Source organism: Somniosus microcephalus, chromosome 24 (assembly GCF_052327205.1).
Source record: "Somniosus microcephalus isolate GS21.2 chromosome 24, FLI_Smic_1.0, whole genome shotgun sequence".
Taxonomy (NCBI): Eukaryota; Metazoa; Chordata; class Chondrichthyes; order Squaliformes; family Somniosidae; genus Somniosus; species Somniosus microcephalus.
In genome coordinates, this window is record NC_141010.1 from 7,868,635 (window position 1) to 7,893,979 (window position 25,345).

The following is a 25,345-nucleotide window of genomic DNA, read 5'->3' on the forward strand; positions in this document are numbered from 1 at the left end:
TAGAAGGACAAGGGCAGCAGGCGCATGGGAACACCACCACCTCCAAGTTCCCCTCCAAGTCACACACCATCCTGACTTAGAAATATATCGACCGTTCCTTCATCATCGCTGAGTCAAAATCCTGGAACTCCCTCCCTAACAGCACTGTGGGAGCACCTTCACCACACGGACTGCAGCGGTTCAAGAAGGCGGCTCACCACCACCTTCTCAAGGGCAATTAGGGATGGGCAATAAATGCTGGCCTTGCCAGCGACGCCCACATCCCAGGAACAAATTTTTAAAAATGACCGCGATGCTGATGGCTGCCTCAGCGGAAACCAATCTCATAGAGGGGACCTCAAGTAGGCATTAGAAGCCTTGTTTATATATGCAAAGGGCCTTACTCCCGCTTAAGGCGTGGGTAAAGAACGCCTCTTGTTAGTCTTTACCCACTATGGCAGTCGACAGAATTCCGGCCAGAAATGTGCGTGCGATTCCTGTCCGCCATTTTGGGGTCTTAGTAGGCCACATAGCGGCTGAAGAACAGGTGGCACCTGGCCCAATGTCTAGGCCTGTGCGTCGGAACGGCCGCTGAGTACAGGGTTAGGTGGTACCCATGCCATGTGCCATTAGACTGCTGGGAGTGCCCATGGTCACACATAGATGACCACTGGTGCCCGCGGAACTGCTCCCAAGGTGACCGCAGGTTAAAGCCGCGGAGTTGTTGGTCAGTTGTAACTCCAGCCGGTCCAACTTTACTGACTCAGTTTTATCTCCTCTGAACTGACGATTAAATCGTTGTTAAATAAAAGCCCAATCCATAAGAATTAGGAGCAGGAGTCGGCCATACAGCCCCTCAAGCCTGCTCCGCCATTCAGTAAGATCATGGCTGATCTTCAACCTCAAGTCCACTTTCCCGCCTGATCTCCATGGGGGAAAAATTCAGTTGTTTGCGCCTCCCGTTAGCGCCTTAAGAGGGCGCTAATGGGGCGAAAGCAACTAGCGCCCGGTCGCGGCGATGTTTGCGGCGCTCGCGAAATTAACTAGACATTTTGCGGCGGCGCTAAACACTACCGCCACGATCTCCTGTGGTGGCAGATTGTGACGTCAGTCGAGTGCGCAACGCCCTGTTAGCGCCCCGGACCGGATATTGAGTGGCGCCCCCTGCCTTACCGCCTGCCGCTAGCAACGACAGGTTGAGGGGAGCGTTTTGATGTCAGAAAGGGACTGGGGGAGCGCTATTTAAAGGCGACCGCTTCCTGCCTTTTTTTGTCGGTGACATTTTTGCACCACGCATTCTGAGAGAGAGAGAGAGAGAGACTTCTGGAGAGATTCAACGCTGTGTGAAGGAGTTTTGAGTATTGAGCAGCACTTTGCAGGTTCATTTTGATTTGCCCTTCCTTGCTTCGCCAGCGCTCTGAGGTAGCGTCTCGCTCCTCGGCCTTTGCGCCTTAAGACAGGTGTGAAGCGCCTGATTTAGCGCTCCAATCACCTCCAGGGGCGATAAAAGCCAAGTTTGCTGTCGGAGGCAATAATTAGCGCCAGGCGCTAAGCTTTGCACACGGCCGATAATGGCGCCCCAAACAGGGCGATACTGAATTTGTCCCCCCATCCCTTGATTCCCCTAGAGTCCAAAAATGTATCGATCTCAGCCTTGAATATACGCAACGATTCAGCATCCACAGCCCTTTGGAATTCCAAAGATTCACAACCCTCTGAGTGAAGAAATTCCTCCTCATCTCAGTTTTAAATGGCCGAGCCCTTATCCTGAGACTATGACCCCTAGTTCTGGACTCTCCAGCCAGGGGGAAACAACCTCTCAGCATCTACCCTGTCAATCCCCCTCAGAATCTTATATGATTCAATGAGATCACCTCTCATTCTTCTAAACTCCGGAGAGTCTCGGCCCAATCTACTCATTGTATTGTTTAGCGTGCCACACTCCCTGATGTCCCTCTGGCTCTGCGGGAACGTTCCCAAGCTACAGTTTGAGATATATGGTGACCGAGGAAGTGATGAGACCTGGATTGGGGTTTCGGGGGGAGGGATCTGGTTGCTAGCTTCTAGAGATTTGGCTGGAAAATTGAATGGATGGGCATCTCCCAGTAAGGATACGAGGTCGATAGACTTTTGTTAGGTAAAGGTAGCAAGGGATATGGAGCAATGGCAGGTAAATAAAGTTGAAGTACAGATCAGCCATGAACTAATTGAATGACGGTATAGGCTCGAAGGGCTGAATGGCCTGCTCCTGTGTCCTGTCCCTATGTTCCTATTACTAACCCATCATAGCCAGTAGATTGGAGCCTAGTATAATGTCTTATGAGCAATGATCCATCTTGTTACTTTACAAACCATTGTTTGCAATCAGAAATGATATGATTGTGTAAGGAGCGTTAGAATGAGAGAGGTGGGGAGACCTTGGGAAGACGGGAAGAGTCAATGTGTGGTAAGGAGAACGGCGATTGAGAGAATCGAGAACAAAAGATGCAGGCACTGAGGAGACGGGAGTGGGAGCGGGGAATGAAAGAGAGCAGGAGAATAGAGAGAGAAGACTGAGAGAGAAAGGAAGCAGAGTGAGAGAGCGGGGAGAGCGTGAGAGGGGGAAGTGGGAAGTTGAGAGCAAGGGGGGCGAGGGAGATAGAACAAGAGTATTGATATACCTATCAATTCCTCCAATAAAAGGCGAAGAGTTACGAAGGTGACTAAAGGTTTTTATTGACTAAATAACAGAGCCCACTCTCGTGGGTGATCCGATCCAAGCAGGAGGAATACCAGCCAGTCGCTCACCTTTATACCTGGCCTGGTGGGTGGAGCCAAGGCGGAGTCGGCAGTGGTCATCCCAGGTATAGCAGTGTGGCAAGAGGCGACCTCGTACCGTGATACAATAGTGGTCAGTGATACAGTTATAACGAACAGTGGTGAACAGTGCTAACTACTAACAGTGATACGATAGTGAACGTGGTTTACCACATTCACCCCTTGTTTAGAATTAAGTCCGGCGGGGTGAAGTGTACTACCAATTCTGGTAGGTCAGTCTGTCCGGAGGCTTCGTAAGCCTCTCCGATCGCCGCAGCGGTGGTGTTGCCTTATCCGGTGCTGGTGCCTTATCCGGTGTTGATGCTGGTGTTTGCGTGGTCGGCGAGGGCTCGTGGGGTTCCGGCATGCCGTCTACCTGGACTGAGGTTGGGGGGGGTGGTGGCGGTGTTTCCGGATCGGCTGAGGGTGCGAGGTCTCGTAGGGAGACAGTGTCCTCCCGCCCGTCTGGGTACGCCACGTAGGCGTACTGGGGGTTGGCGTGCAGGAGGTTCACCCTCTCGACCAGGGGGTCCGTTTTATGGGTCCTCACGTGTTTCCGCAGCCAGACCGGCCCCGGGGCGGTCAGCCAGGTTGGTAGAGTGGTTCCCGTAGTCGACTTCCTGGGGAAAACGAACATTCGTTCATGGGGGGTGGTGTTAGTGGCCGTGCAAAGTAATGACCGGATGGAGTGCAGCGCTGTCGGGAGGACTTCTTGCCAGCGGGAGGTTGGGAGGCCCTTAGACTTTAAGGCTAAGAGGACGGCCTTCCATACCGTCGCGTTCTCTCTTTCCACCTGACCGTTACCTCTGGGGTTGTAGCTGGTGGTCCTGCTTGCTGCAATACCTCTCTCTAGGAGGAATTGCCGGAGTTCCTCGCTCATGAAGGAGGAGCCCCGGTCGCTGTGTATATAGTTCGGGAACCCGAACAAGGCGAAGAGGGCATTCAGGCACTTAATGACCGTGCTACTGGTCATGTCGGGGCAGGGGAAGGCAAAGGGGAAATGGGAGTACTCATCAACGATGTTGAGGAAGTACACATTACGGTCAGAGGACGGGAGGGGCCCCTTAAAGTCGATGCTCAGGCGCTCGAAGGGGCGGGTGGCCTTGATCAGGCTTGCTCGGTCCGGCCTATAGAAGTGCGGTTTGCACTCCGCACAGGTCTGGCAGTTCCTGGTCATGGTCCTGACCTCCTCGATGGAGTAGGTCAGGTTGCGGGCCTTAATGAAATGGTAGAGTCTGGTGACTCCGGGGTGGCAGAGCTGGTCGTGGAGGGTCTGAAGCCTATCGATATGCGCGCTGGCGCATGTCATTCGTGAAAGGGCATCAGGGGATTCGTTCAGCTTGCCTGGCCGGTACAAGATCTCATAATCGTAGGTGGAGAGCTCGATTCTCCATCTCAAAATCTTGTCATTCTTGATTTTGCCCTTCAGCTTGTTATTAAACATGAAAGCCACCGAACGCTGGTCGGTGAGGAGGGTAAATCGTTTGCCTGCCAGGTAGTGCCTCCAGCGCCGTACTGCCTCCACGATCGCCTGGGCCTCTTTCTCGACCGACGAATGTCGGATCTCGGGGCCCTGTAGGGTCCTTGAGAAGAAGGCCACTGGCCTCCCCTCCTGGTTTAGGGTGGCGGCTAAGGCGAAGTCGGATGCGTCGCTCTCCACCTGAAAGGGGATGGACTCGTCCACTGCGTGCATCGTGGCCTTGGCTATGTCTCCCTTAATGAGGGAGAAGGCCGCGCACGCCTCCTCCGTGAGGGGGAAGGAAGTGGCTTTCAGGAGGGGTCTGGCTTTGTCCGCGTAATTGGGTACCCATTGGGCATAGTAGGCGAAAAGCCCCAGGGTTCTCCTAAGTGCTTTAGGGCAGTGGGGGAGGGGTAGCTCCATGAGGGGGCGCATTCTTTCTGGGTCGGGGCCGATGATTCCGTTCTCCACTACGCAGCCGAGGATGGCAAGGCGCGTGGTGTTAAACACGCATTTCTCCTTATTGTAGGTGAGGTTCAGCCGTTGGGCCGTACGGAGGAATTTCTCCAGATTCGCGTCATGTTCCTGCCGGTCGCGGCCGCAGATAGTGACGTTATCTAGGTAGGGGAATGTAGCCTGCAGTTCGTTCTGGTCAACCATCTGGTCCATCTCCCTTTGGAAGACCGAGACCCCATTAGTGACACCGAAGGGGACCCTAAGGAAGTGGTATAGGCGCCCATTCGCCTCGAAGGCGGTATACTGGCGGTCCTCAGGGTGGATAGGGAGTTGGTGGTAGGCCGACTTCAGGTCGATGGTCGAGAATACTTTATACTGTGCAATCTGATTGACCATGTCAGATATGCGGGGGAGGGGGTATGCGTCCAGCTGGGTATATCTGTTTATGGTCTGGCTGTAGTCGATGACCAGGCGGTTTTTATCGCCGGTCTTTACGACTACGACCTGGGCACGCCAGGGGCTGCTGCTCCCCTCGATAATGCCCTCTTTCAGGAGGCGCCGCACCTCAGAGCTAATGAAGGCTCTGTCCCCGGCGCTATACCGCCTGCTCTTGGTAGCGACGGGTTTGCAGTCAGGGGTAAGGTTAGCAAACAGAGAGGGTGGCGGGACCTTGAGGGTGGAGAGGCTGCAGGTGTTACGCGGTGGGCGGTTTAACGTTTGCTGGTTGTTGACTGTGAGTGGGGGGAGGGGTCCACCGTATGCTAGGGTTACGCTTTGGAGGTGGGATTGGAAGTCCAGCCCTAGTAGGACGGCAGCGCAGAGATGGGGGAGGACAAGGAGTTTAAAGTTTTTATACTCCGTGCCCTTAACCGACAGGGTCACGACACAGTAGCCGCTGATGTCCGTGGCGTGGGACCTCGATGCCATCGAGATTCGGCTGCGCGTTGGTAGGACAGAGAGGGAGTAGTGGCTCACCGTGTCTGGGTGGATGAAGCTCTCCGTGCTTCCGCTGTCGAACAGGCAGGTCGTGGCGTGGCCGTTCACTTTGATGTCCATCATTGACTTGGACAGATGGTGCGGGCGGGCTTGGTCCAGGGTGACGGAAGCTAGTGTGTAGCTGAGCGAGTCGTTGTCATCTGCGGGCGAGGCGGTCGGGCGTGGTGAGTAAAATGGCGTCTCCCACGAGGTAGGGCCCCATGAGGCACTATTGGGGTCGGTTGCCTTAATCAAAGATGGCCGCCCCCATGACTCATGTGTGGGGATGCTGGCCTCAGTTGCCCTAAACAAAGATGGCCGCCCCCATGACTCATGTGTGGGGATGCTGGCCTCAGTTGCCCTAAACGAAGATGGCCGCCCCCATAGTTCGCATGTGGCACTGCTGGCCTCTGAGGATCCGCTCCTGCAGGCCTTGGAGAAGTGGCCTTTCTTCAGGCAGGTTTTACATATGGAGTTCTTGGCTGGGCAGCGCGACCTCGGGTGCTTCTCCTGGCCACAAAAAAAACAGCCGGCGGCCCGATCGCGGATGCCCGATGTCGGGGCCGGTGCCGGGGGTGGCGGGGCCGGTCGGGTCCGGGACGCCGACGCAGAGGTAGGTCCCGGGGGCGGCGCTGGGAAGGGTGCTGTGGTAGGGGTCGGGCCCGAGTCCCAGGGTCGCGAGCAGTACCTGGTGAATGCTTCCTGATCTTGGTGGGCCACTTCCAGGGAGATAGCGAGGGCTTCAGCTTTTTCCATGCTGAGGTCTTTAGCTTCCAGCAGTCTTTGCCGTGAGTACTCGGACCGTAGGCCTTTCAGGAATGCGTCGCGGATATTATCTTCAGTATTTTCGGCTGCCGACACCGATTTAAAGTCACAGTTCCTGGCGAGTGCATATAGCGCCTGTGAGAATTCGGCTACTGATTCTCCTGGCTGTTGCGGCCGTGATCTTAGGAGGTGCCTAGCGTACATGTAGTTTACCGGGGTCCGGTACTTCTGTTTCAGCAGGTTGATGGCGGTCTCGTAGGTAGTCATGTCCTCGATGAGAGTGTATACTCTCGGGCTCAGTTGTGCCTGCAGGACACTTAGTTTGGATGCCTGAGGGACGCTGGATTCTCTCAGGTATGATTCGAAGCAGACCAGCCAGTGTTTAAAGTCTGCGGCTGAGTTTGCTGCTCGTGGGTTCAGGTCCAGGTACGGCGGTCTGAGGGCTCGCAGCCAAGCTGGCTGGTGTGGCTGTGCTCCTGGGAGCTGCGCTGGTGGCTCCTCTGCCGGTTGTGACTCGTTGTCGGACATCATTAAATTTAGTCAATAAAATTGATATACCTATCAATTCCTCCAATAAAAGGCGAAGAGTTACGAAGGTGACTAAAGGTTTTTATTGACTAAGTAACAGAGCCCACTCTCGTGGGTGATCCGATCCAAGCAGGAGGAATACCAGCCAGTCGCTCACCTTTATACCTGGCCTGGTGGGTGGAGCCAAGGCGGAGTCGGCAGTGGTCATCCCAGGTATAGCAGTGTGGCAAGAGGCGACCTCGTACCGTGATACAATAGTGGTCAGTGATACAGTTATAACGAACAGTGGTGAACAGTGCTAACTACTAACAGTGATACGATAGTGAACGTGGTTTACCACAAGTATCAGAGAGCAAGAGAGGGGAAGAGAGAGAGGATGAGGAGACACATTGAAGGACTTTGTTTGTGCAGGATTGACGTCCATCGGAAGGAGAATGCAGGTGCAGCAGAAAAGCCGATCAGCATTCACTCCACGGCAGAAGGATGCTCAGCAGCATGTAAGATGATCCTGGATATAATGCAACAGGAGGCACAGGCAACCAAAACGTAGGTAACCCGGCAACAGGCACAACAACCAACAGGTCCAAGCGAGGGACCCCTCACTGTAACACTCTGATATACCCCACACCCCTCACTGTAACACTCTGATATACCTCACACCCCTCACTGTAACACTCTGATATACCCCACACCCCTCACTGTAACTCTGATATACCCCACACCCCTCACTGTAACTCTGATATACCCCACACCCCTCACTATAACACTCTGATATACCCCACACCCCTCACTGTAACACTCTGATATACCCCACACCCCTCACTGTAACTCTGATATAACCCACACCCCTCAGTGTAACTCTGATATACCCTACACCCCTCACTGTAACACTCTGATATACCCCACACCCCTCACTGTAACACTCTGATATACCCCACACCCCTCACTGTAATTCTGATATAACCCACACCCCTCACTGTAACACTGATATACCCCACACCCCTCACTGTAACACTCTGATATACCCCACACCACTCACTGTAACACGCTGATATACCCCACAACCCTCACTGTAACACTCTCTGATACACCACACACCCCTCACTGTAACACTTTGATATACCCCACACCCCTCACTGTAACACTCTGATATACCCCACACCGCTCACTGTAACTCTGATATACACCACACCCCTCACTGTAACACTCTGATATACACCACACCCCTCACTGTAACACTCTGATATACCCCACACCCCTCACTGTAACACGCTGATATACCCCACACCCCTCACTGTAACACGCTGATATACCCCACACCCCTCACTGTAACACTTTGATATACCCCACACCCCTCACTGTAACACTCTGATATACCCCACACCCCTCACTGTAACACTCTGATATACCCCACACCCCTCACTGTAACACTCTCTGATACACCACACACCCCTCACTGTAACACTTTGATATACCCCACACCCCTCACTGTAACACTCTGATATACCCCACACCCCTCACTGTAACACTCTGATATACCCCACACCCCTCACTGTAACACTCTCTGATACACCACACACCCCTCACTGTAACACTTTGATATACCCCACACCCCTCACTGTAACACTCTGATATACCCCACACCCCTCACTGTAACACTCTGATATATCCCACACCCCTCACTGTAACACTCTGATATACCCCACACCCCTCACTGTAACACTCTGATATACCCCACACCCCTCACTGTAACACTCTGATATACCCCACACCCCTCACTCTAACACTCTGATATACCCCACACCCCTCACTGTAACACTCTGATATACCCCACACCCCTCACTGTAACACTGATATACCCCACACCCCTCACTGTAACTCTGATATACCCCACACCCCTCACTCTAACACTCTGATATACCCCACACCCCTCACTGTAACACTGATATACCCCACACCCCTCACTGTAACACTGATATACCCCACACCCCTCACTGTAACTCTGATATACCCCACACCCCTCACTGTAACACCCTGATATACCCCACACCTCTCACTGTAACACTCTGATATACCCCACACCCCTCACTGTAACACTCTGATATACCCCACACCCCTCACTGTAACTCTGATATACCCCACACCCCTCACTGTAACACTCTGATATACCCCACACCTCTCACTGTAACACTCTGATATACCCCACACCCCTCACTGTAACTCTGATATACCCCACACCCCTCACTCTAACACTCTGATATACCCCACACCCCTCACTGTAACACACTGATATACCCCACACCTCTCACTGTAACTCTGATATACCCCACACCCCTCACTGTAACACTCTGATATACCCCACACCCCTCACTGTAACTCTGATATACCCCACACCCCTCACTGTAACTCTGATATACCCCACACCCCTCACTGTAACACTGATATACCCCACACCCCTCACTGTAACACTCTGATATACCCCACACCCCTCACTGTAACTCTGATATACCCCACACCCCTCACTGTAACTCTGATATACCCCACACCCCTCACTGTAACTCTGATATACCCCACACCCCTCACTGTAACACTCTGATATACCCCACACCCCTCACTGTAACTCTGATATACCCCACACCCCTCACTATAACACTCTGATATACCCCACACCCCTCACTGTAACTCTGATATACCCCACACCCCTCACTGTAACACTCTGATATAACCCACACCCCTCACTGTAACACTGATATACCCCACACCCCTCACTGTAACACTCTGATATACCCCACACCCCTCACTGTAACACTCTGATATAACCCACACCCCTCACTGTAACACTGATATACCCCACACCCCTCACTATAACACTCTGATATACCCCACACCCCTCACTGTAACACTCTGATATAACCCACACCCCTCACTGTAACTCTGATATACCCCACACCCCTCACTATAACACTCTGATATACCCCACACCCCTCACTGTAACACTCTGATATAACCCACACCCCTCACTGTAACTCTGATACACCCCACACCCCTCACTGTAACACTCTGATATACCCCACACCCCTCACTGTAACACACTGATATACCCCACACCCCTCACTGTAACTCTGATATACCCCACACCCCTCACTGTAACACTGATATACCCCACACCCCTCACTGTAACACTCTGATATACCCCACACCCCTCACTGTAACACTCTGATATACCCCACACCCCTCACTGTAACTCTGATATACCCCACACCCCTCACTGTAACTCTGATATACCCCACACCCCTCACTGTAACACTCTGATATACCCCACACCCCTCACTGTAACACTCTGATATACCCCACACCCCTCACTGTAACACTCTGATATACCCCACACCCCTCACTGTAACACTGATATACCCCACACCCCTCACTGTAACACTCTGATATACCCCACACCCCTCACTGTAACACTGATATACCCCACACCCCTCACTGTAACTCTGATATACCCCACACCCCTCACTGTAACTCTGATATACCCCACACCCCTCACTGTAACACTCTGATATACCCCACACCCCTCACTGTAACTCTGATATACCCCACACTCCTCACTGTAACACTCTGATATACCCCACACCCCTCACTGTAACACTCTGATATACCCCACACTCCTCACTGTAACACTCTGATATACCCCACACCCCTCACTGTAACACTCTGATATACCCCACACCCCTCACTGTAACACTCTGATATACCCCACACCTCTCACTGTAACACTCTGATATACCCCACACCCCTCACTGTAACACTCTGATATACCCCACACCCCTCACTGTAACACTCTGATATAGCCCACACCCCTCACTGTAACACTCTGATATAGCCCACACCCCTCACTGTAACACTCTGATATACCCCACACCCCTCACTGTAACACTCTGATATACCCCACACCCCTCACTGTAACACTCTGATATACCCCACACCCCTCACTGTAACACTCTGATATACCCCACACCCCTCACTGTAACACTCTGATATACCCCACACCCCTCACTGTAACACTCTGATATACCCCACACTCCTCACTGTAACACTCTGATATACCCCACACCCCTCACTGTAACACTCTGATATACCCCACACCCCTCACTGTAACACTCTGATATACCCCACACCCCTCACTGTAACTCTGATATACCCCACACCCCTCACTGTAACACTCTGATATACCCCACACCCCTCACTGTAACACTCTGATATACCCCACACCCCTCACTGTAACACTCTGATATACCCCACACCCCTCACTGTAACACTCTGATATACCCCACACCCCTCACTGTAACACTCTGATATAGCCCACACCCCTCACTGTAACACTCTGATATAGCCCACACCCCTCACTGTAACACTCTGATATACCTCACACCCCTCACTGTAACACTGATATACCCCACACCCCTCACTGTAACACTCTGATATACCCCACACCCCTCACTGTAACACTGATATACCCCACACCCCTCACTCTGATATACCCCACACCCCTCAGTGTAACACTCTGATATACCTCACACCCCTCACTGTAACACTCTGATATACCCCACACCCCTCACTGTAACACCCTGATATACCCCACACCCCTCACTGTAACACTCTGATATACCTCACACCCCTCACTGTAACACTCTGATATACCACACACCCCTCACTGTAACCCTCTGATATACCTCACACCCCTCACTGTAACACTCTGATATACCACACACCCCTCACTGTAACACTCTGATGTACCCCACACCCCTCACTGTAACACTCTGATATACCCCACACCCCTCACTGTAACACTCTGATATACCACACACCCCTCACTGTAACACTCTGATATACCCCACACCCCTCACTGTAACACTCTGATATACCCCACACCCCTCACTGTAACACTCTGATATACCACACACCCCTCACTGTAACACTCTGATATACCTCACACCCCTCACTGTAACACTGTTGTTATCTATATTTCCTACCTTAATTGTTCTGTTTTAGTTTAACTGTAATCTCTTCTCCACAGAGCGGAAGAGGTTCCGTTGAAGATTCTGGCGCATAATAACTTTGTCGGCAGGCTGATTGGGAAGGAAGGCAGGAATCTGAAGAAGGTGGAACAGGAGACGGAGACGAAAATCACAATCTCTCCGTAAGTCCAGCCCACCAGACTCCGCTTCTAACCTTCCACAGGTTTGGGACAGAGACCAGCCGATCAGCTCGAGGATCTGCTGTTCGCCATCCAGCAATGGAAAATAAAAGAATCTGCTCGCCCCCCACCCCCCACCCCCCACCTCATAATTGTCCACTTTTCCCTCCAGTGAACACTCACTCATACTGGGTACTGGCCCATAGTTGGGTGTTAGCTGTGGCTCAGTGAGTAGCACTTTTGCCTCTGAGTCAGAAGGTTGTGGGCTCGAGTCCCACTCCAGATACTTGAGCACAAAAATCTAGGCTGTCACTCCCAATGCAGTGCTGAGGGAGTGCCGCACTGTCGGAGGTGCCGCCTTTCAGATGAGACGTTAAACCGAGGCCCTGTCTGCTCTCTCTCGGGTGGATGTAAAAGATCCCATGGCACTATTTTGAAGAAGAACAGGGGAGTTCTCCCTCAACATTTATCCCTCAACCAACATCACTAAAACGGATTATCTGGTCATTATCACATTGCTGTTTGTGGGAGCTTGCTGTGCGCAATTTGGCTGCTGCGTTTCCTACATCACAACAGTGACTACACTTCAAAAAATACTTCATTGGCTGTAAAGCGCTTTGCAACGTCCGGAGGTTGTGAAAGGCGCTGTAGGAATGCAAGTCTTTTTATAGTTACTGAGCGAGCACACACAGTGAGCTAGAAGCTGGTCCCTGTAGGTCCTCTTTTCCCCCGGGGTAAAAAAGAGCAGTTCTGTGGGGCTACTTCCTGTGCCCTGAAGACGCCTGAAATACATTTGATGCCACTTGTGTCGGACAATATTCAGGTGTCTAGAGCTGCCGCCATAAACAGGCATTAAGCCCTGTGAATATGACAATGTGCGGCCTAATTACAGAGACTGTACAGCACACAAACAGGCCATTCGGCCCAACTGGTCCGTGCCGGTGTTTCTGCTCCACACGAGCCTCCTCCCACCCCTCTTCATCTCACCCCATCAGCAGATCCTTCGATTCCTTTCTCCCTCGTGTGTGTATCTTTCTTCCCCTTAAATGTATCGACACTATTCGCCTGCTCCGCTCAGGCTTTTAGGAGTTGGCTGCGGCCCCCAACAAAATGGTTAGTTTTTGTTTTTAAAACTTAACTTTAAGGTAGAGCCGGGAGGAGCAAGAGTTCCCCTCCTGGCTCCACAGCAATACTGCAGGGCGCAGCGAGCCCGTGCTCCCCCCCTTCCCCACCCCCTCTCCTCCTCCCCCTCCCCATCTCCCCCTCACCCCCCCATCCCCATCTCCTCCCCTCCCCATCTCCTCCCCTCCCCCCATCTCCCCCTCTCCCCCTCCCCATCTCCTCCCACCTCCTCCACCCCTCCCCCCTTCCCCTCCCCCTCTCCCCCTCCCTATCTCCACTCCCTCCCCCTCCTCATCTCCACCCCCTCCTCCCCTCTACCCCTCCAGAACTTACCTCAGGATTGTTGCGGGCAGGGTAAGCGGGCCACACGGGCCAACAGCTCGCCCACTGATCCCTGAGGCCCAATTTCAATCGCAGGTATCGCACCCTGCGCCCAATTCGTGCCGGCCTAGCGGCGTGGATGAGCCTCTACCCCAGTGAGTGTTGGCCTCTGAATCCTTCCCTTCCCCTTCCCACTGCAGGGGCCAGTCAATAGCAATGGCAGACACCTACTGGCTGATTTTAGCACGCGCCCTGTCTCAGGGATGCTGAGGCCAGCTTACTCAGTACAGGCGACAGGGACTGAGACCTTCTCAGTCTGTACGAGGCTGAACCGTAGTTGGCAATGTAATTGGCAGTAGCACCGCCTTCCTGCAGGGGCCGCTGCTGAGCTTCTTGTACAAGGTATCAAAGTTCCTGATAGTAACCTTGTGCCACCGTTAGCAGCAGCACCACCAACAGGCTCCTGCTATTATTGCAGCACCAATCAGTCAGAAGAAACCCGAAATAACAACAGAAAACGCTGGGAACACTCGGCAGGTCAGGCAGCATCCGTGGAGAGAGAAACAGAGTTAACGTTTCAGGTCGATGACCTTTCGTCAGAACGGTCATCGACCTGAAACGTTGACTCCGTTTCTCTCTCCACCGATGCTGCCTGACCTGCTGAGTTTTTCCAGCGTTTTCTGTTGTTATTTCGGATTTCCAGCATCCGCTGTATTTTGCTATCATAGAAGAAACCCGAAGATTATTACATTGAATAACTACACAGAAACAGGCCATTCGGCCCAACTGGTCCGTGCCGGTGTTTCTGCTCCACACGAGCCTCCTCCCACCCTCTTCATCTCACCCTATCAGCAGATCCTTCGATTCCTTTCTCCCTCGTGTGTTTATCTAGCTTCCCCTTAAAGGCATCGACACTATTCACCTCAACTACTCCCTGTGGTGGCGAGTTCCATATTCTCACCACTCTCTGGGGAAAGAAGTTTCTACTAAATTCCCTATTGGATTTATTAGTGATTATCTTATACTTATCGCTCCTAGTTTTGGACTCCCCCAGAAGTGGAAACATCTTCTCTATGTCTACCCTATCGAACCCTTTCATAATTTTAAAAACCTCTGTCAGGTCGCCCCCTCAGCTTTCTCTTTTCCCCAGCCTGATATGTCCTTCTTGAAAGAAAGAAAAGAATATTAATTCACTCTTTATGTGAAGTGCTTTGGGTTGTCCCAAGAGATGTGGGGTGCCTACAACAATGCACGTTCTTTCTTCCTGTATGCCTCAGTATTACACTGGGAAGCACATTAATCAACCATCGATGAGAGACTTCAGTTACGTGGAGAGACTGGGGGAGCCGGGATTGCACTCCTTAGAGCAGAGAAGGTTAAGGGGAGATTTAATAGAGGTGTTCAAAACCATGAGGGGTTTGACAGAGTAAATAAGGAGAAACTGTTTCCAGCGGAAGAGGAGTCGGTAACCAGAGGACACAGATTTAAGGTAATTGGCAAAAGAACCAGAGGGGAGGTGAGGAGATATATTTTTACGCAGCGAGTTATTATGATCTGGAATGCGCTGCCTGAAAGGGCGGTGGCAGCAGATTCAATAGCAACTTTCAAAAGGAATTGGATAAATACTTGAAGGGGAAAACATTCACAGGGCTGTGGGGAAAGAGCAGGGGGGAGTGGGACTAATTGGAGAGCTCTTTCAAAGAGCCGGCACACGCACGATGGGCCGAATGGCCTCCTCCTGTTCTCTATCATTCTGTGATTCTACTGAGGAAGTTCTTAACAGCATGTCTTTATTCAATACATGCTTTGTAAATTCCAATTACCAGAACATACACAAAGCATACTCCTTCCTTTGAACAATATTTTCAAAGAAATATTATATTTAAACTTACATCAGTTTCCATGTTGCTGCGACAGCTTGCAGGACCTGACGCTCTACAACCCTGAGAGAACCATCACAGTGAAAGGCTCCATTGAAGCTTGCTGCAAAGCTGAGGAAGATATCATGAAAAAAGTGAGAGAAGCTTACGAGAACGACATCGCTGCTATGAATGTAGGTTTGCGACACAAAAAGGTCATAAATTGTTCTTTTTATTGGTTTCATACTTTCTAATTTGATTTTCACTTTATTAGGTCAGTAGTCTTTGATTTCATCTCGTATTTTCTCTATCTCTGTTTCTGTATGTTTTTCTCTCTCCCCCATTCTCTTCCTCTACGTTTCTCTCTACCTCGTTTTTCTCTTCCTCCTCTCTCTCTCCCTCTGTCTCTGTTTCTCTCTCCCTCTGTCTCTGTTTCTCTCTCCCTCTGTCTCTGTTTCTCTCTCCCTCTGTCTCTGTTTCTCTCTCCCTCTGTCTCTGTTTCTCTCTCTCCCTGTCTCTGTTTCTCTCTCTCCCTGTCTCTGTTTCTCTCTCTCTCTCTCTCTCTCTCTCCCTCTCCCTCTGTTTCTCTCCCTCTGTCTCTGTTTGTCTCTCTCTCTCTCTTTGTCTCTCTCTCCCTCTCCCTCTGTTTCTCTCTCTCTGTCTCTCTCTCCCTCTGTCTCTGTTTCTCTCTCCCTCTCCCTCTGTTTCTCTCTCTCCCTCTCTCTCCCTCTCCCTCTGTTTCTCTCTCTCCCTCTGTCTCTGTTTCTCTCTCTCTCTCTCTCTCCTGCTCGTTTTCTCCCTTTCTCTTTGGCTCTTTCTGTCTCTTTCTCTCTATCTCTGTTCTCTTTCCCTGTTTTTCTCTCTTCTCTCTCTCTCTGTCTGTTTCTTCATTTCCTCTTTCTTTTCTCTCTCTTTTTAAGCAAGACTTTATTTTAAAAGTGACCAAAAACAAAGAAACTTTTGAAATTGACTTTGCTGAATGCCGGGTGAAACGCCAGCTCCCAATAACTGAACACAAGCCAGTGACAGGAAATCCAAACCATTCTTCAGCAGCACGGAGGACCAACCTCAGCTTCAGATAAATTCTCACCTCCTTTAGTTTAGACTTGAGATGTATCTTTAGCAATAGACTGGGTTAGACTGAGCCACACAGCCCCATTATTGTGATCACATCCCAGTAAAGTCTTCACAATGTTTAACTGAAGGGTAAGAAGTCACACAACACCAGGTTATAGTCGAACAGCTTTATTTGAAATCACAAGCTTTCGGAGTGCTGCTCCTTCATCAGGTGAAGTGGAGAGATGCATAAAGACACAGCTTATATAGTCAGAGAATAATGTCAGATGTTTACAGGTAATCTTTCTAACTGCCATTTATCACACCTCGGCAGAGAGATAATCACAGCAATCAAAGGTGTGAATGGTGTCCAAACAGGTCAGTCAGGAAAACATTACATCAAGGAACAATGAGGTGGGGTCACAAGGGGTCAAATGTTGCAGATGCTGGGGTCTGTATGAAAAACAAAAAAACAGACAAAAAACATTTTTTTTGCTGGAAATCACAGCAGGTCCGGCCGCATCTGTGTGGAGAGAACAAGCCAACGACGACTCGAGTCTGGGTGACCCTACGTCAGGTGGGGTAAAATGTAGCGTGACATGAATCCAAGATCCTGGTTCAGGCCGTCCTCATGGGTGCGGAACTTGGCTATCAGTTTCTGCTCGATGATTTTGCGTTGTCGTGTGTCTCGAAGGCCGCCTTGGAGAATGCTTACCCGAAGATCGGAGGCTGAATGTCCTTGACTGCTGAAGTGTTCCCCGACTGGGAGGGAACACTCCTGCCTGGCGATTGTTACGCGGTGTCCATTCATCCGTTGTCGCAGTGTCTGCATGGTCTCGCCGATGTACCATGCTCCGGGGCATCCTTTCCTGCAACGTATGAGGTAGACAACGTTGGCCGAGTCACATGAGTATGTACCATGTACCTGGTGGGTGGTGTCCTCACGTGTGATGATGGTATCTGTGTTGATGATCTGGCATGTCTTGCAGAGTTTGCTGTGGCAGGGTTGTGTGGTGTCGTGGTCGCTGTTCTCCTGAAAGCTGGGTAATTTGCTGTGAACGATGGTCTGTTTGAGGTTAGGCAGCTGTTTGAAGGCGAGTAGTGGAGGCGTGGGGATGGCTTTAGCAAGGTGTTCGTCGTCATCGATGACATGTTGAAGGCTGCGAAGAACATCAACAAGTTCCATCCCACCATCAAACTCACCATGGACTACTCCTCAGAATCGGTTTCATTCTTGGACACACGAATCTCCATCAAAGACGGACACCTCAGCACTTCACTCTACCACAAGCCCACGGACAACCTCACGATGCTCCACTTCTCCAGCTTCCACCCTAACCACGTTAAAGGAGCCATCCCCTATGGACAAGCCCTGCGAATACACAGGATCTGCTCAGACGAGGAGGAACGCAATGGACACCTACAGACGCTGAAAGATGCCCTCGTAAGAACAGGATATGACGCTCGACTCGTCGATCGACAGTTCCGACGGGCCACAGCGAAAAATCGCATAGACCTCCTCAGAAGACAAACACGGGACACAACCAACAGAGTACCCTTCGTCGTCCAGTACTTCCCCGGAGCGGAGAAACTACGCCATGTTCTTTGCAGCCTTCAACATGTCATCGATGACGACGAACACCTCGCTAAGGCCATCCCCACGCCTCCACTACTCGCCTTCAAACAGTCGCCTAACCTCAAACAGACCATCGTTCGCAGCAAATTACCCAGCTTTCAGGAGAACAGCGACCACAACACCACACAACCCTGCCACAGCAACCTCTGCAAGACATGCCAGATCATCAACACAGATACCATCATCACACGTGAGGACACCACCCACCAGGTACATGGTACATACTCATGTGACTCGGCCAACGTTGTCTACCTCATACGTTGCAGGAAAGGATGCCCCGGAGCATGGTACATCGGCGAGACCATGCAGACACTGCGACAATGGATGAACAGACACCGCGCAACAATCGCCAGGCAGGAGTGTTCCCTCCCAGTCGGGGAACACTTCAGCAGTCAAGGACATTCAGCCTCCGATCTTCGGGTAAGCATTCTCCAAGGCGGCCTTCGAGACACACGACAACGCAAAATCATCGAGCAGAAACTGATAGCCAAGTTCCGCACCCATGAGGACGGCCTGAACCGGGATCTTGGATTCATGTCACGCTACATGTAACCCCACCTGACGTAGGGTCATCCAGACTCGAGTCGTCGTTGGCTTGTTCTCTCCACACAGATGCGGCCGGACCTGCTGTGATTTCCAGCAAAAAAAAATGTTTTTTTCTGTTTTTGTTTTTCATACAGACCCCGGCATCTGCAACATTTGACCCCTTGTGACCCCACCTCATTGTTCTTTGATGTAATGTTTTCCTGACTGACCTGTTTGGACACCATTTGCACCTTTGATTGCTGTGATTATCTCTCTGCCGAGGTGTGATAAATGGCAGTTAGAAAGATTACCTGTAAACATCTGACATTATTCTCTGACTATATAAGCTGTGTTTTTATGCATCTCTCCACTTCACCTGACGAAGGAGCAGCGCTCTGAAAGCTTGTGATTTCAAATAAAGCTGTTGGACTATAACCTGGTGTTGTGTGATTTCTTACATTTGTCCACCCCAGTCCAACACCGGCATCTCCACACCATAACTGAAGGGTGACTGATGACTAATTCAATCCATGCCTTTGTTACCTCAGGACTCGACTATCCCAACACACTCCTGGCCGGCCACCCACATTCCACCCTACGCAAGCGTGAGGTCATCCAAAATTCTGCTGCCCATGTCCTAACTCACACCAAGTCCCATTCGCTCATCACCCCCTGTGCTCGCTGACCTACATTGGCTGCCGGTTAAGCAACGCCTCGATTTTAAAATTCTCATCCTTTTTTCCAAATCCCTCCATGGCCTCGCCCCTCCCTATCGCTGTAATCTCCTCCAGCCCCACAACCCACAAAGATCTCTGCACTCCTCCAATTCTGGCCCCTTGAGCATCCCCGATTTTAATCGCTCCACCATTGGTAGCCGTGCCTTCTGTTGCCTCGGCCCTAAGCTCTGTAATTCCCTCCCTAAACCTCTCCGTCTCTCTACCTCTCTCTCCTCCTTTAAGACGCTCCTTAAAACCTGCCTCTTTGACCAAGCTTTTGATCATCCGTCCTAATATCTCCTTATGTGGTTCGGTGTCAAATTTTGTCTGATAATCGCTCCTGTGAAGCGCCTTGGGACGTCTTACTAGGTTAAAGGCGCTGTATAAATATAAGTTGTTGTTGTTAATTAAATGACATTCATTTTTCACACGCAAGTTCAGTTATCTCGGGACAGCAGTAATGGAGGGTGCAGTACAGGGATTGTTGGGCACTCTCTTGTATCTCACAGATACCGTGCTGCTTTGGTTCCACATTAACAGTTCTCCACATGTCAATCTATCCACCCAGGTGAAACGCTCCTGTATCCGTCGGTGCACCTGCCCAGGTGAAACACTGCTGTGTCTCTCGGTGCACCTGCCCAGGTGAAACGCTCCTGTATCTCTCGGTGCACCTGCCCAGGTGAAACACTCCTGTGTCTCTCGGTGCACCTGCCCAGGTGAAACGCTCCTGTATCTCTCAGTGCACCTGCCCAGGTGTAACGCTCCTGTATCTGTCGGTGCACCTGCCCATGTGTAACGCTCCTGTATCTGTCGCTGCACCTGCCCAGGTGAAATGCTCCTGTATCTCTCAATTCACCTGCCCATGTGTAACGCTCCTGTATCTGTCGGTGCACCTGCCCAGGTGAAACACTCCTGTATCTGTCGGTGCACCTGCCCATGTGTAACGCTCCTGTATCTGTCGGTGCACCTGCCCAGGTGAAACACTCCTGTATCTGTCGGTGCACCTGCCCAGGTGAAACACTCCTGTATCTCTCGCTGCACCTGCCCAGGTGAAACGCTCCTGTATCTCTCGGTGCACCTGCCCAGGTGTAACGCTCCTGTATCTGTCGGTGCACCTGCCCAGGTGAAACACTCCTGTATCTCTCGCTGCACCTGCCCAGGTGAAACACTCCTGTGTCTCTCGGTGCACCTGCCCAGGTGAAATGCTCCTGTATCTGTCGGTGCACCTGCCCAGGTGTAACGCTCCTGTATCTGTCGCTGCACCTGCCCAGGTGAAACGCTCCTGTATCTGTTGGTGCACCTGCCCAGGTGTAACGCTCCTGTATCTGTCGGTGCACCTGCCCAGGTGTAACGCTCCTGTATCTGTCGGTGCACCTGTCCAGGTGAAACACTCCTGTGTCTCTCGGTGCTCCTGCCCAGGTGAAACGCTCCTGTATCTGTCGGTGCACCTGCCCAGGTGAAACGCTCCTGTATATCTCGGTGCACCTACCCAGGTGTAACGCTCCTGTATCTGTCGGTGCACCTGCCCAGGTGAAACACTCCTGTATCTCTCGGTGCACCTGCCCAGGTGTAACGCTCCTGTGTCTCTCGGTGCACCTGCCCAAGTGAAACGCTCCTGTATCTGTCGGTGCACCTGCCCAGGTGTAACGCTCCTGTATCTGTCGGTGCACCTGCCCAGGTGTAACGCTCCTGTATCTGTCGGTGCAGCTGCCCAGGTGAAATGCTCCTGTATCTGTAGGAAAGTAATAATTTATTTAAACTGATGTTTTTCCAGCTCCAGGCAAACTTGATTCCCGGCCTGAACCTGAATGCTCTGGGCTTGTTCCCGCCTTCCTCGTCCACCGTCCCCCCTCACCCTGTCGGAGTGGCACCAGCAACACCTTATGGTCCCTACGTGGTGAGTCGTCAGTGGGATTTTCAGACCTGCCCACTTTGGGGCAACGTTAGGAGCGAGACTTGTGATCAACACGAAATCGAGCGGATTACAAACCCACAGTTAGTAACTTTCAGAAGGGACTTGGGTTTCTACTTAAAAAGGAAACATTTGCAGGACTATGGGGGGTAAGAGCAGGGGGAGGGGGGAGTGGGACTAATTGGAGAGCTCGACCAAAGAGCCAGCACAGGCACGATGTGGGCCGAACGGCCTCCTTCTGTGCTGTGTCATTTCACATTGAGCTGGGGTCATTTTTAAGATTGGAGACGTGTCAAAATGGGCAACTTTTGAAAAGCGAAATTCTTCCCGAATTTCACTTCTATTAAAGTCAATGGAAATGAACTTCAGGAGAGACGTACGATGTGCGGCTCGACCAGTATCGCCCACAGTCAAGACCCTCCTCCCTCTGTTGGGTTTTGCAAGCTGCCAATCAGAGGCTACTCGCTCAGCCTGGTTGGGGTTTCTTATTAGGATTCAGCGTGTGGGGAATCTGTTTGAAAGACGTGCATGATGGCACTGAGCACGGGGATGAGAGAGAACCAGGGGTCACAGTCTCAGGATAAGGGGTCGGCCATTTAGGACTGAGATGAGGAGGAATTTCTTCACTCAGAGGGTTGTGAATCTTTGGAATTCTCTGCCCCAGAGGGCTGTGGAGGCTCAGTCGTTGAGTATATTCAAGACAGAGATCGATAGATTTTTGGATGTTAAGGGAATCGAGGGATATGGAGATCGGGCAGGAAGGTGGAGTTGAGGTCGAAGATCAGCCATGATCTGATTGAATGGCGGAGCAGGCTCGAGGGGCCGAATGGCCAACTCCTGCTCCTATTTCTAATGTTGCTTTTGATGATGAATTTAATTTTCGCAGCAAACCTCAGACCCCGAGACGGTCCACGTCTTCATCCCTGCCCAGGCCGTGGGAGCCATTATCGGAAAGAAAGGGCAGCACATTAAGCAGCTGTCTCGATACGCAGAAGCTTCGATCAAGGTGAGAACGCTTGGGTTTAAAAAAAAAAATTGCTCTCTAAGATGGTGGCGAGCCTTCTTATTTCCAAGCCTTTGTTTTTATATATAACATGGTGTCTTGTTTGGTCACTTGTGAGGGCAGCAGGCGGCCACCTCATCGTGTGGGACTGGAGCTACATGTGGGCCAGGTTTAGGTCTCCAACCCTCCAGATTGGCCCTGGAGTCTCCAGCAACTGAAGATTAATCTCCTGAGCGCTGCTGCCAGCAACAATCATCAGGGCGTTTTCTTTGAACACTTCGATTTATTAGTTTGAAAATTATCGGAGAAAGCGGGGAAGAGGCTGTTTGACCGGGCTCGACGGTTGGAGGTTGTGTGATGAAATCTCTAAAATACCGTCCAACCAGAGTTGGTAACTTGAGCCAGGTTCCCATCCCTCCAGGACATCAGTGAACCCACTGGGGCCTCTTACAGCAATCTTGGCAGCTTTCATCAACCTCCCCCCTCCCCGCACTCTCCGCCCTCCTCCACTCCCCGCCCCTCCCCCACCCTCCCCACTCCCCGCACTCTCCGCCCTCCTCCACTCCCCGCCCCTCCCCCACCCTCCCCGCCCTCCTCCACTCCCCGCCCCTCCCCACCCTCCCCGCACTCTCCGCCCTCCTCCACTCCCCGCCCCACCCCCACTTCCCGCACTCTCCGCCCTCCTCCACTCCCCGCCCCTCCCCCACTCCCCGCACTCTCCGCCACTCCCCCTGCCAGTCCCCGCACTCTCCGCCCTCCTCCGCTCCCTGCCCCTCCCCCACTCCCCGCCCCTCCCCCTGCCCCTCCCCCACTCCCCGCCCTCCTCCACTCCCCGCTCCTCCCCCACTCCCTGCCCCTCCCCACTCTCCGCCCCCCACTCTCCGCCCTCCCCCTCCCCCACTCCCCGCACTCCTCCGCTCCCCGCCCCTCCCCCACTCCCCGCCCCTCCCCCACTCCCCGCCCTCCTCCACTCCCCCACCCTCCCCCACTCCCCGCACTCTCCCCCTCCCCCACTCCCCGCCCCTCCCCCACCCCCCTCCCCCACTCCCCGCCCCCCCCGACTCCCCGCACTCTCCCCCTCCCCCTGCCCCTCCCCCACTCTCCGCCCCTCCCCCCGCCCCTCCCCCACTCTCCGCCCTTCCCCTCACCGCCCTCCCACTCCCCGCCCCTCCCCCACTCGCCCCCTCCCCCACTCCCCGCCCTCCTCCACTCCACTCCCCGCCTTCTTCGCCCTCCTCCACTCCCCTCCCCTCCCCCCCCTCCCCCTGCCCCTCCCCCGCTCTCCGCCCTTCCCCTCGCCGCCCTCCCACTCCCCGCGACTCCCCGCACTCTCCCCGCCCCTCCCCCACTCCCTGCCCCTCCCCCACTCTCCCCCTCCCCGCCCCTCCCCCACTCCCCGTCCCTCCCCCACTCCCCCTTCCCTCCCCCACTCCCCGCCCCCTCCCCCACTGCCCGCCCTCTCCCCCACTCCCCGCTCCTCCCCCTCCCTCCCCCACACTCTCCCCCTCCCACTCCCCGCCCCCTCCCCCACTCTCTCCCCCTCCCCCACTCTCTCCCCCTCCCCCACTCTCCCCACTCCCCTCCCTCTCCCCCACTCCCCGCCCCCTCCCTCTCCCCCACTCCCGCCCTCTCCCCCTCCCTGACTCCCCGCCCCCTCCCCCACTCCCTGCCCCCTCCCCCACTCCCGCCCTCTCCCCCATTCCCCACCCCTCCCCCCTCCCCGCACCTCCCCCACTCCACACACCCTTCCCCACTCCCCGCCCTCTCCCCCCTCCCCCACTCCCCGCCCCTCCCCCACTCCCCCCATCCCCACTCCCCACCCTCTCCCCCCTCCCCCACTTCCCACCCTCTCCCCCCTCCCCCACTCTCCCTGCCCTCTCCCCGCCCATTCCATGGCTATTCTGTATCTCCCCTCCATTCACCCGCCTAGGATTCATATCGTTTTATTCCCTTGTCTAGCAAAAGGGAAGGGTACCTGGCCAGGGTTATCTAGCTTTGGGACGTCCTGAGGTCGTGAAAGGTGCTAAATAAATGCAAGTTCTTTCTTTTTAGAGAAGCTGGGATTGTTCTCCTTAGAGCAGAGATGGTTAAGGGGAGATTTAATAGAGGTGTTCAAAATCATGAAGATTTTTGGTAGAGTAAATAAGAAGAAACTGTTTTCAGTGGCAGGAGGGTCGGTAACCAGAGGACACAGATTGAAGGTAATTGGCAAAAGAATCAGAGGGGGAGATGAGGAGACTTTTTTTAACGCAGCGAGTTGTTGTGATCTGGAATGCGCTGCCTGAAAGGGCGGTGGAATCAGATTCAATAGTCACTTCCAAAAGGGAATTGGATAAATAGTTGAAAAGGAAAAATCTGCTGGGCCATGGGGAACGAGCAGGGGGGAGTGGGACTAATTGGAGAGCTCGTTCAAAGAGCCGGCACAGGCACAATGGGCCGAATGGCCTCCTTCTCTGCTCTATGATTCTATGACACCTGTAGCTAAACAGGTCGGTAAATCGCAGACTGAACCCACTCCCTTTTGTCTGAACAACAAGTTGTATTTATACAGTGCCTTTGACATAGTAAAATGTCCCAAGGCGCTTCACAGGAACAATTACCAAACAAAATTTGACTCCGAGCCACGTAAGGAGGTATTAGGACAGGTGAGCAAAAGCTTGGCCAAAGATGTAGGTTCTAAGGAGGGTCTTCAAGGAGGAGAGAGAGGTAGCGAGGCGGAGAGGTTTAGGGAGGGAATTCCAGAGCTTAGGGCCCAGGCAGCTGAAGTCACTGCCGGCAATGGTGGAGCGATGAAAATCGGGGGATGCGCAAGAGGCCAGAATTGGAGGATCGCAGAGATCTCCAGGGAGTTGTGGGGCTGGAGGAGGTTACAGAGATAGGGAGGGCGAGGAGGCCATGGAGGGATTTGAAAACAAGGGTGAGAATTTTAAAATCGAGGCGTTGCCGGACCGGGAGCCAAATGTAGGTCAGCGAGCACAGGGGTGATGGGTGAACGGGACTCGGTGCGAGTTAGGACAAGGGCAGCAGAGATTTGGATGAG

General features: G+C 52.8%; 1 protein-coding gene across 1 annotated transcript in view; it reads left to right on the forward strand.

Annotated features, from left to right (window-relative positions):
* Positions 1 to 25,345, forward strand: part of LOC147101017 (insulin-like growth factor 2 mRNA-binding protein 3) — a 294,150-nt gene that overhangs the window by 250,038 nt on the left and 18,767 nt on the right. The window contains exons 5-9 of the mRNA XM_085966180.1: positions 7,370 to 7,504; positions 12,036 to 12,158; positions 15,516 to 15,651; positions 21,165 to 21,287; positions 22,189 to 22,308. Coding sequence (XP_085822306.1) covers positions 7,370 to 7,504; positions 12,036 to 12,158; positions 15,516 to 15,651; positions 21,165 to 21,287; positions 22,189 to 22,308 — 637 coding nt within the window. The remainder of the gene's footprint in view (positions 1 to 7,369; positions 7,505 to 12,035; positions 12,159 to 15,515; positions 15,652 to 21,164; positions 21,288 to 22,188; positions 22,309 to 25,345) is intronic.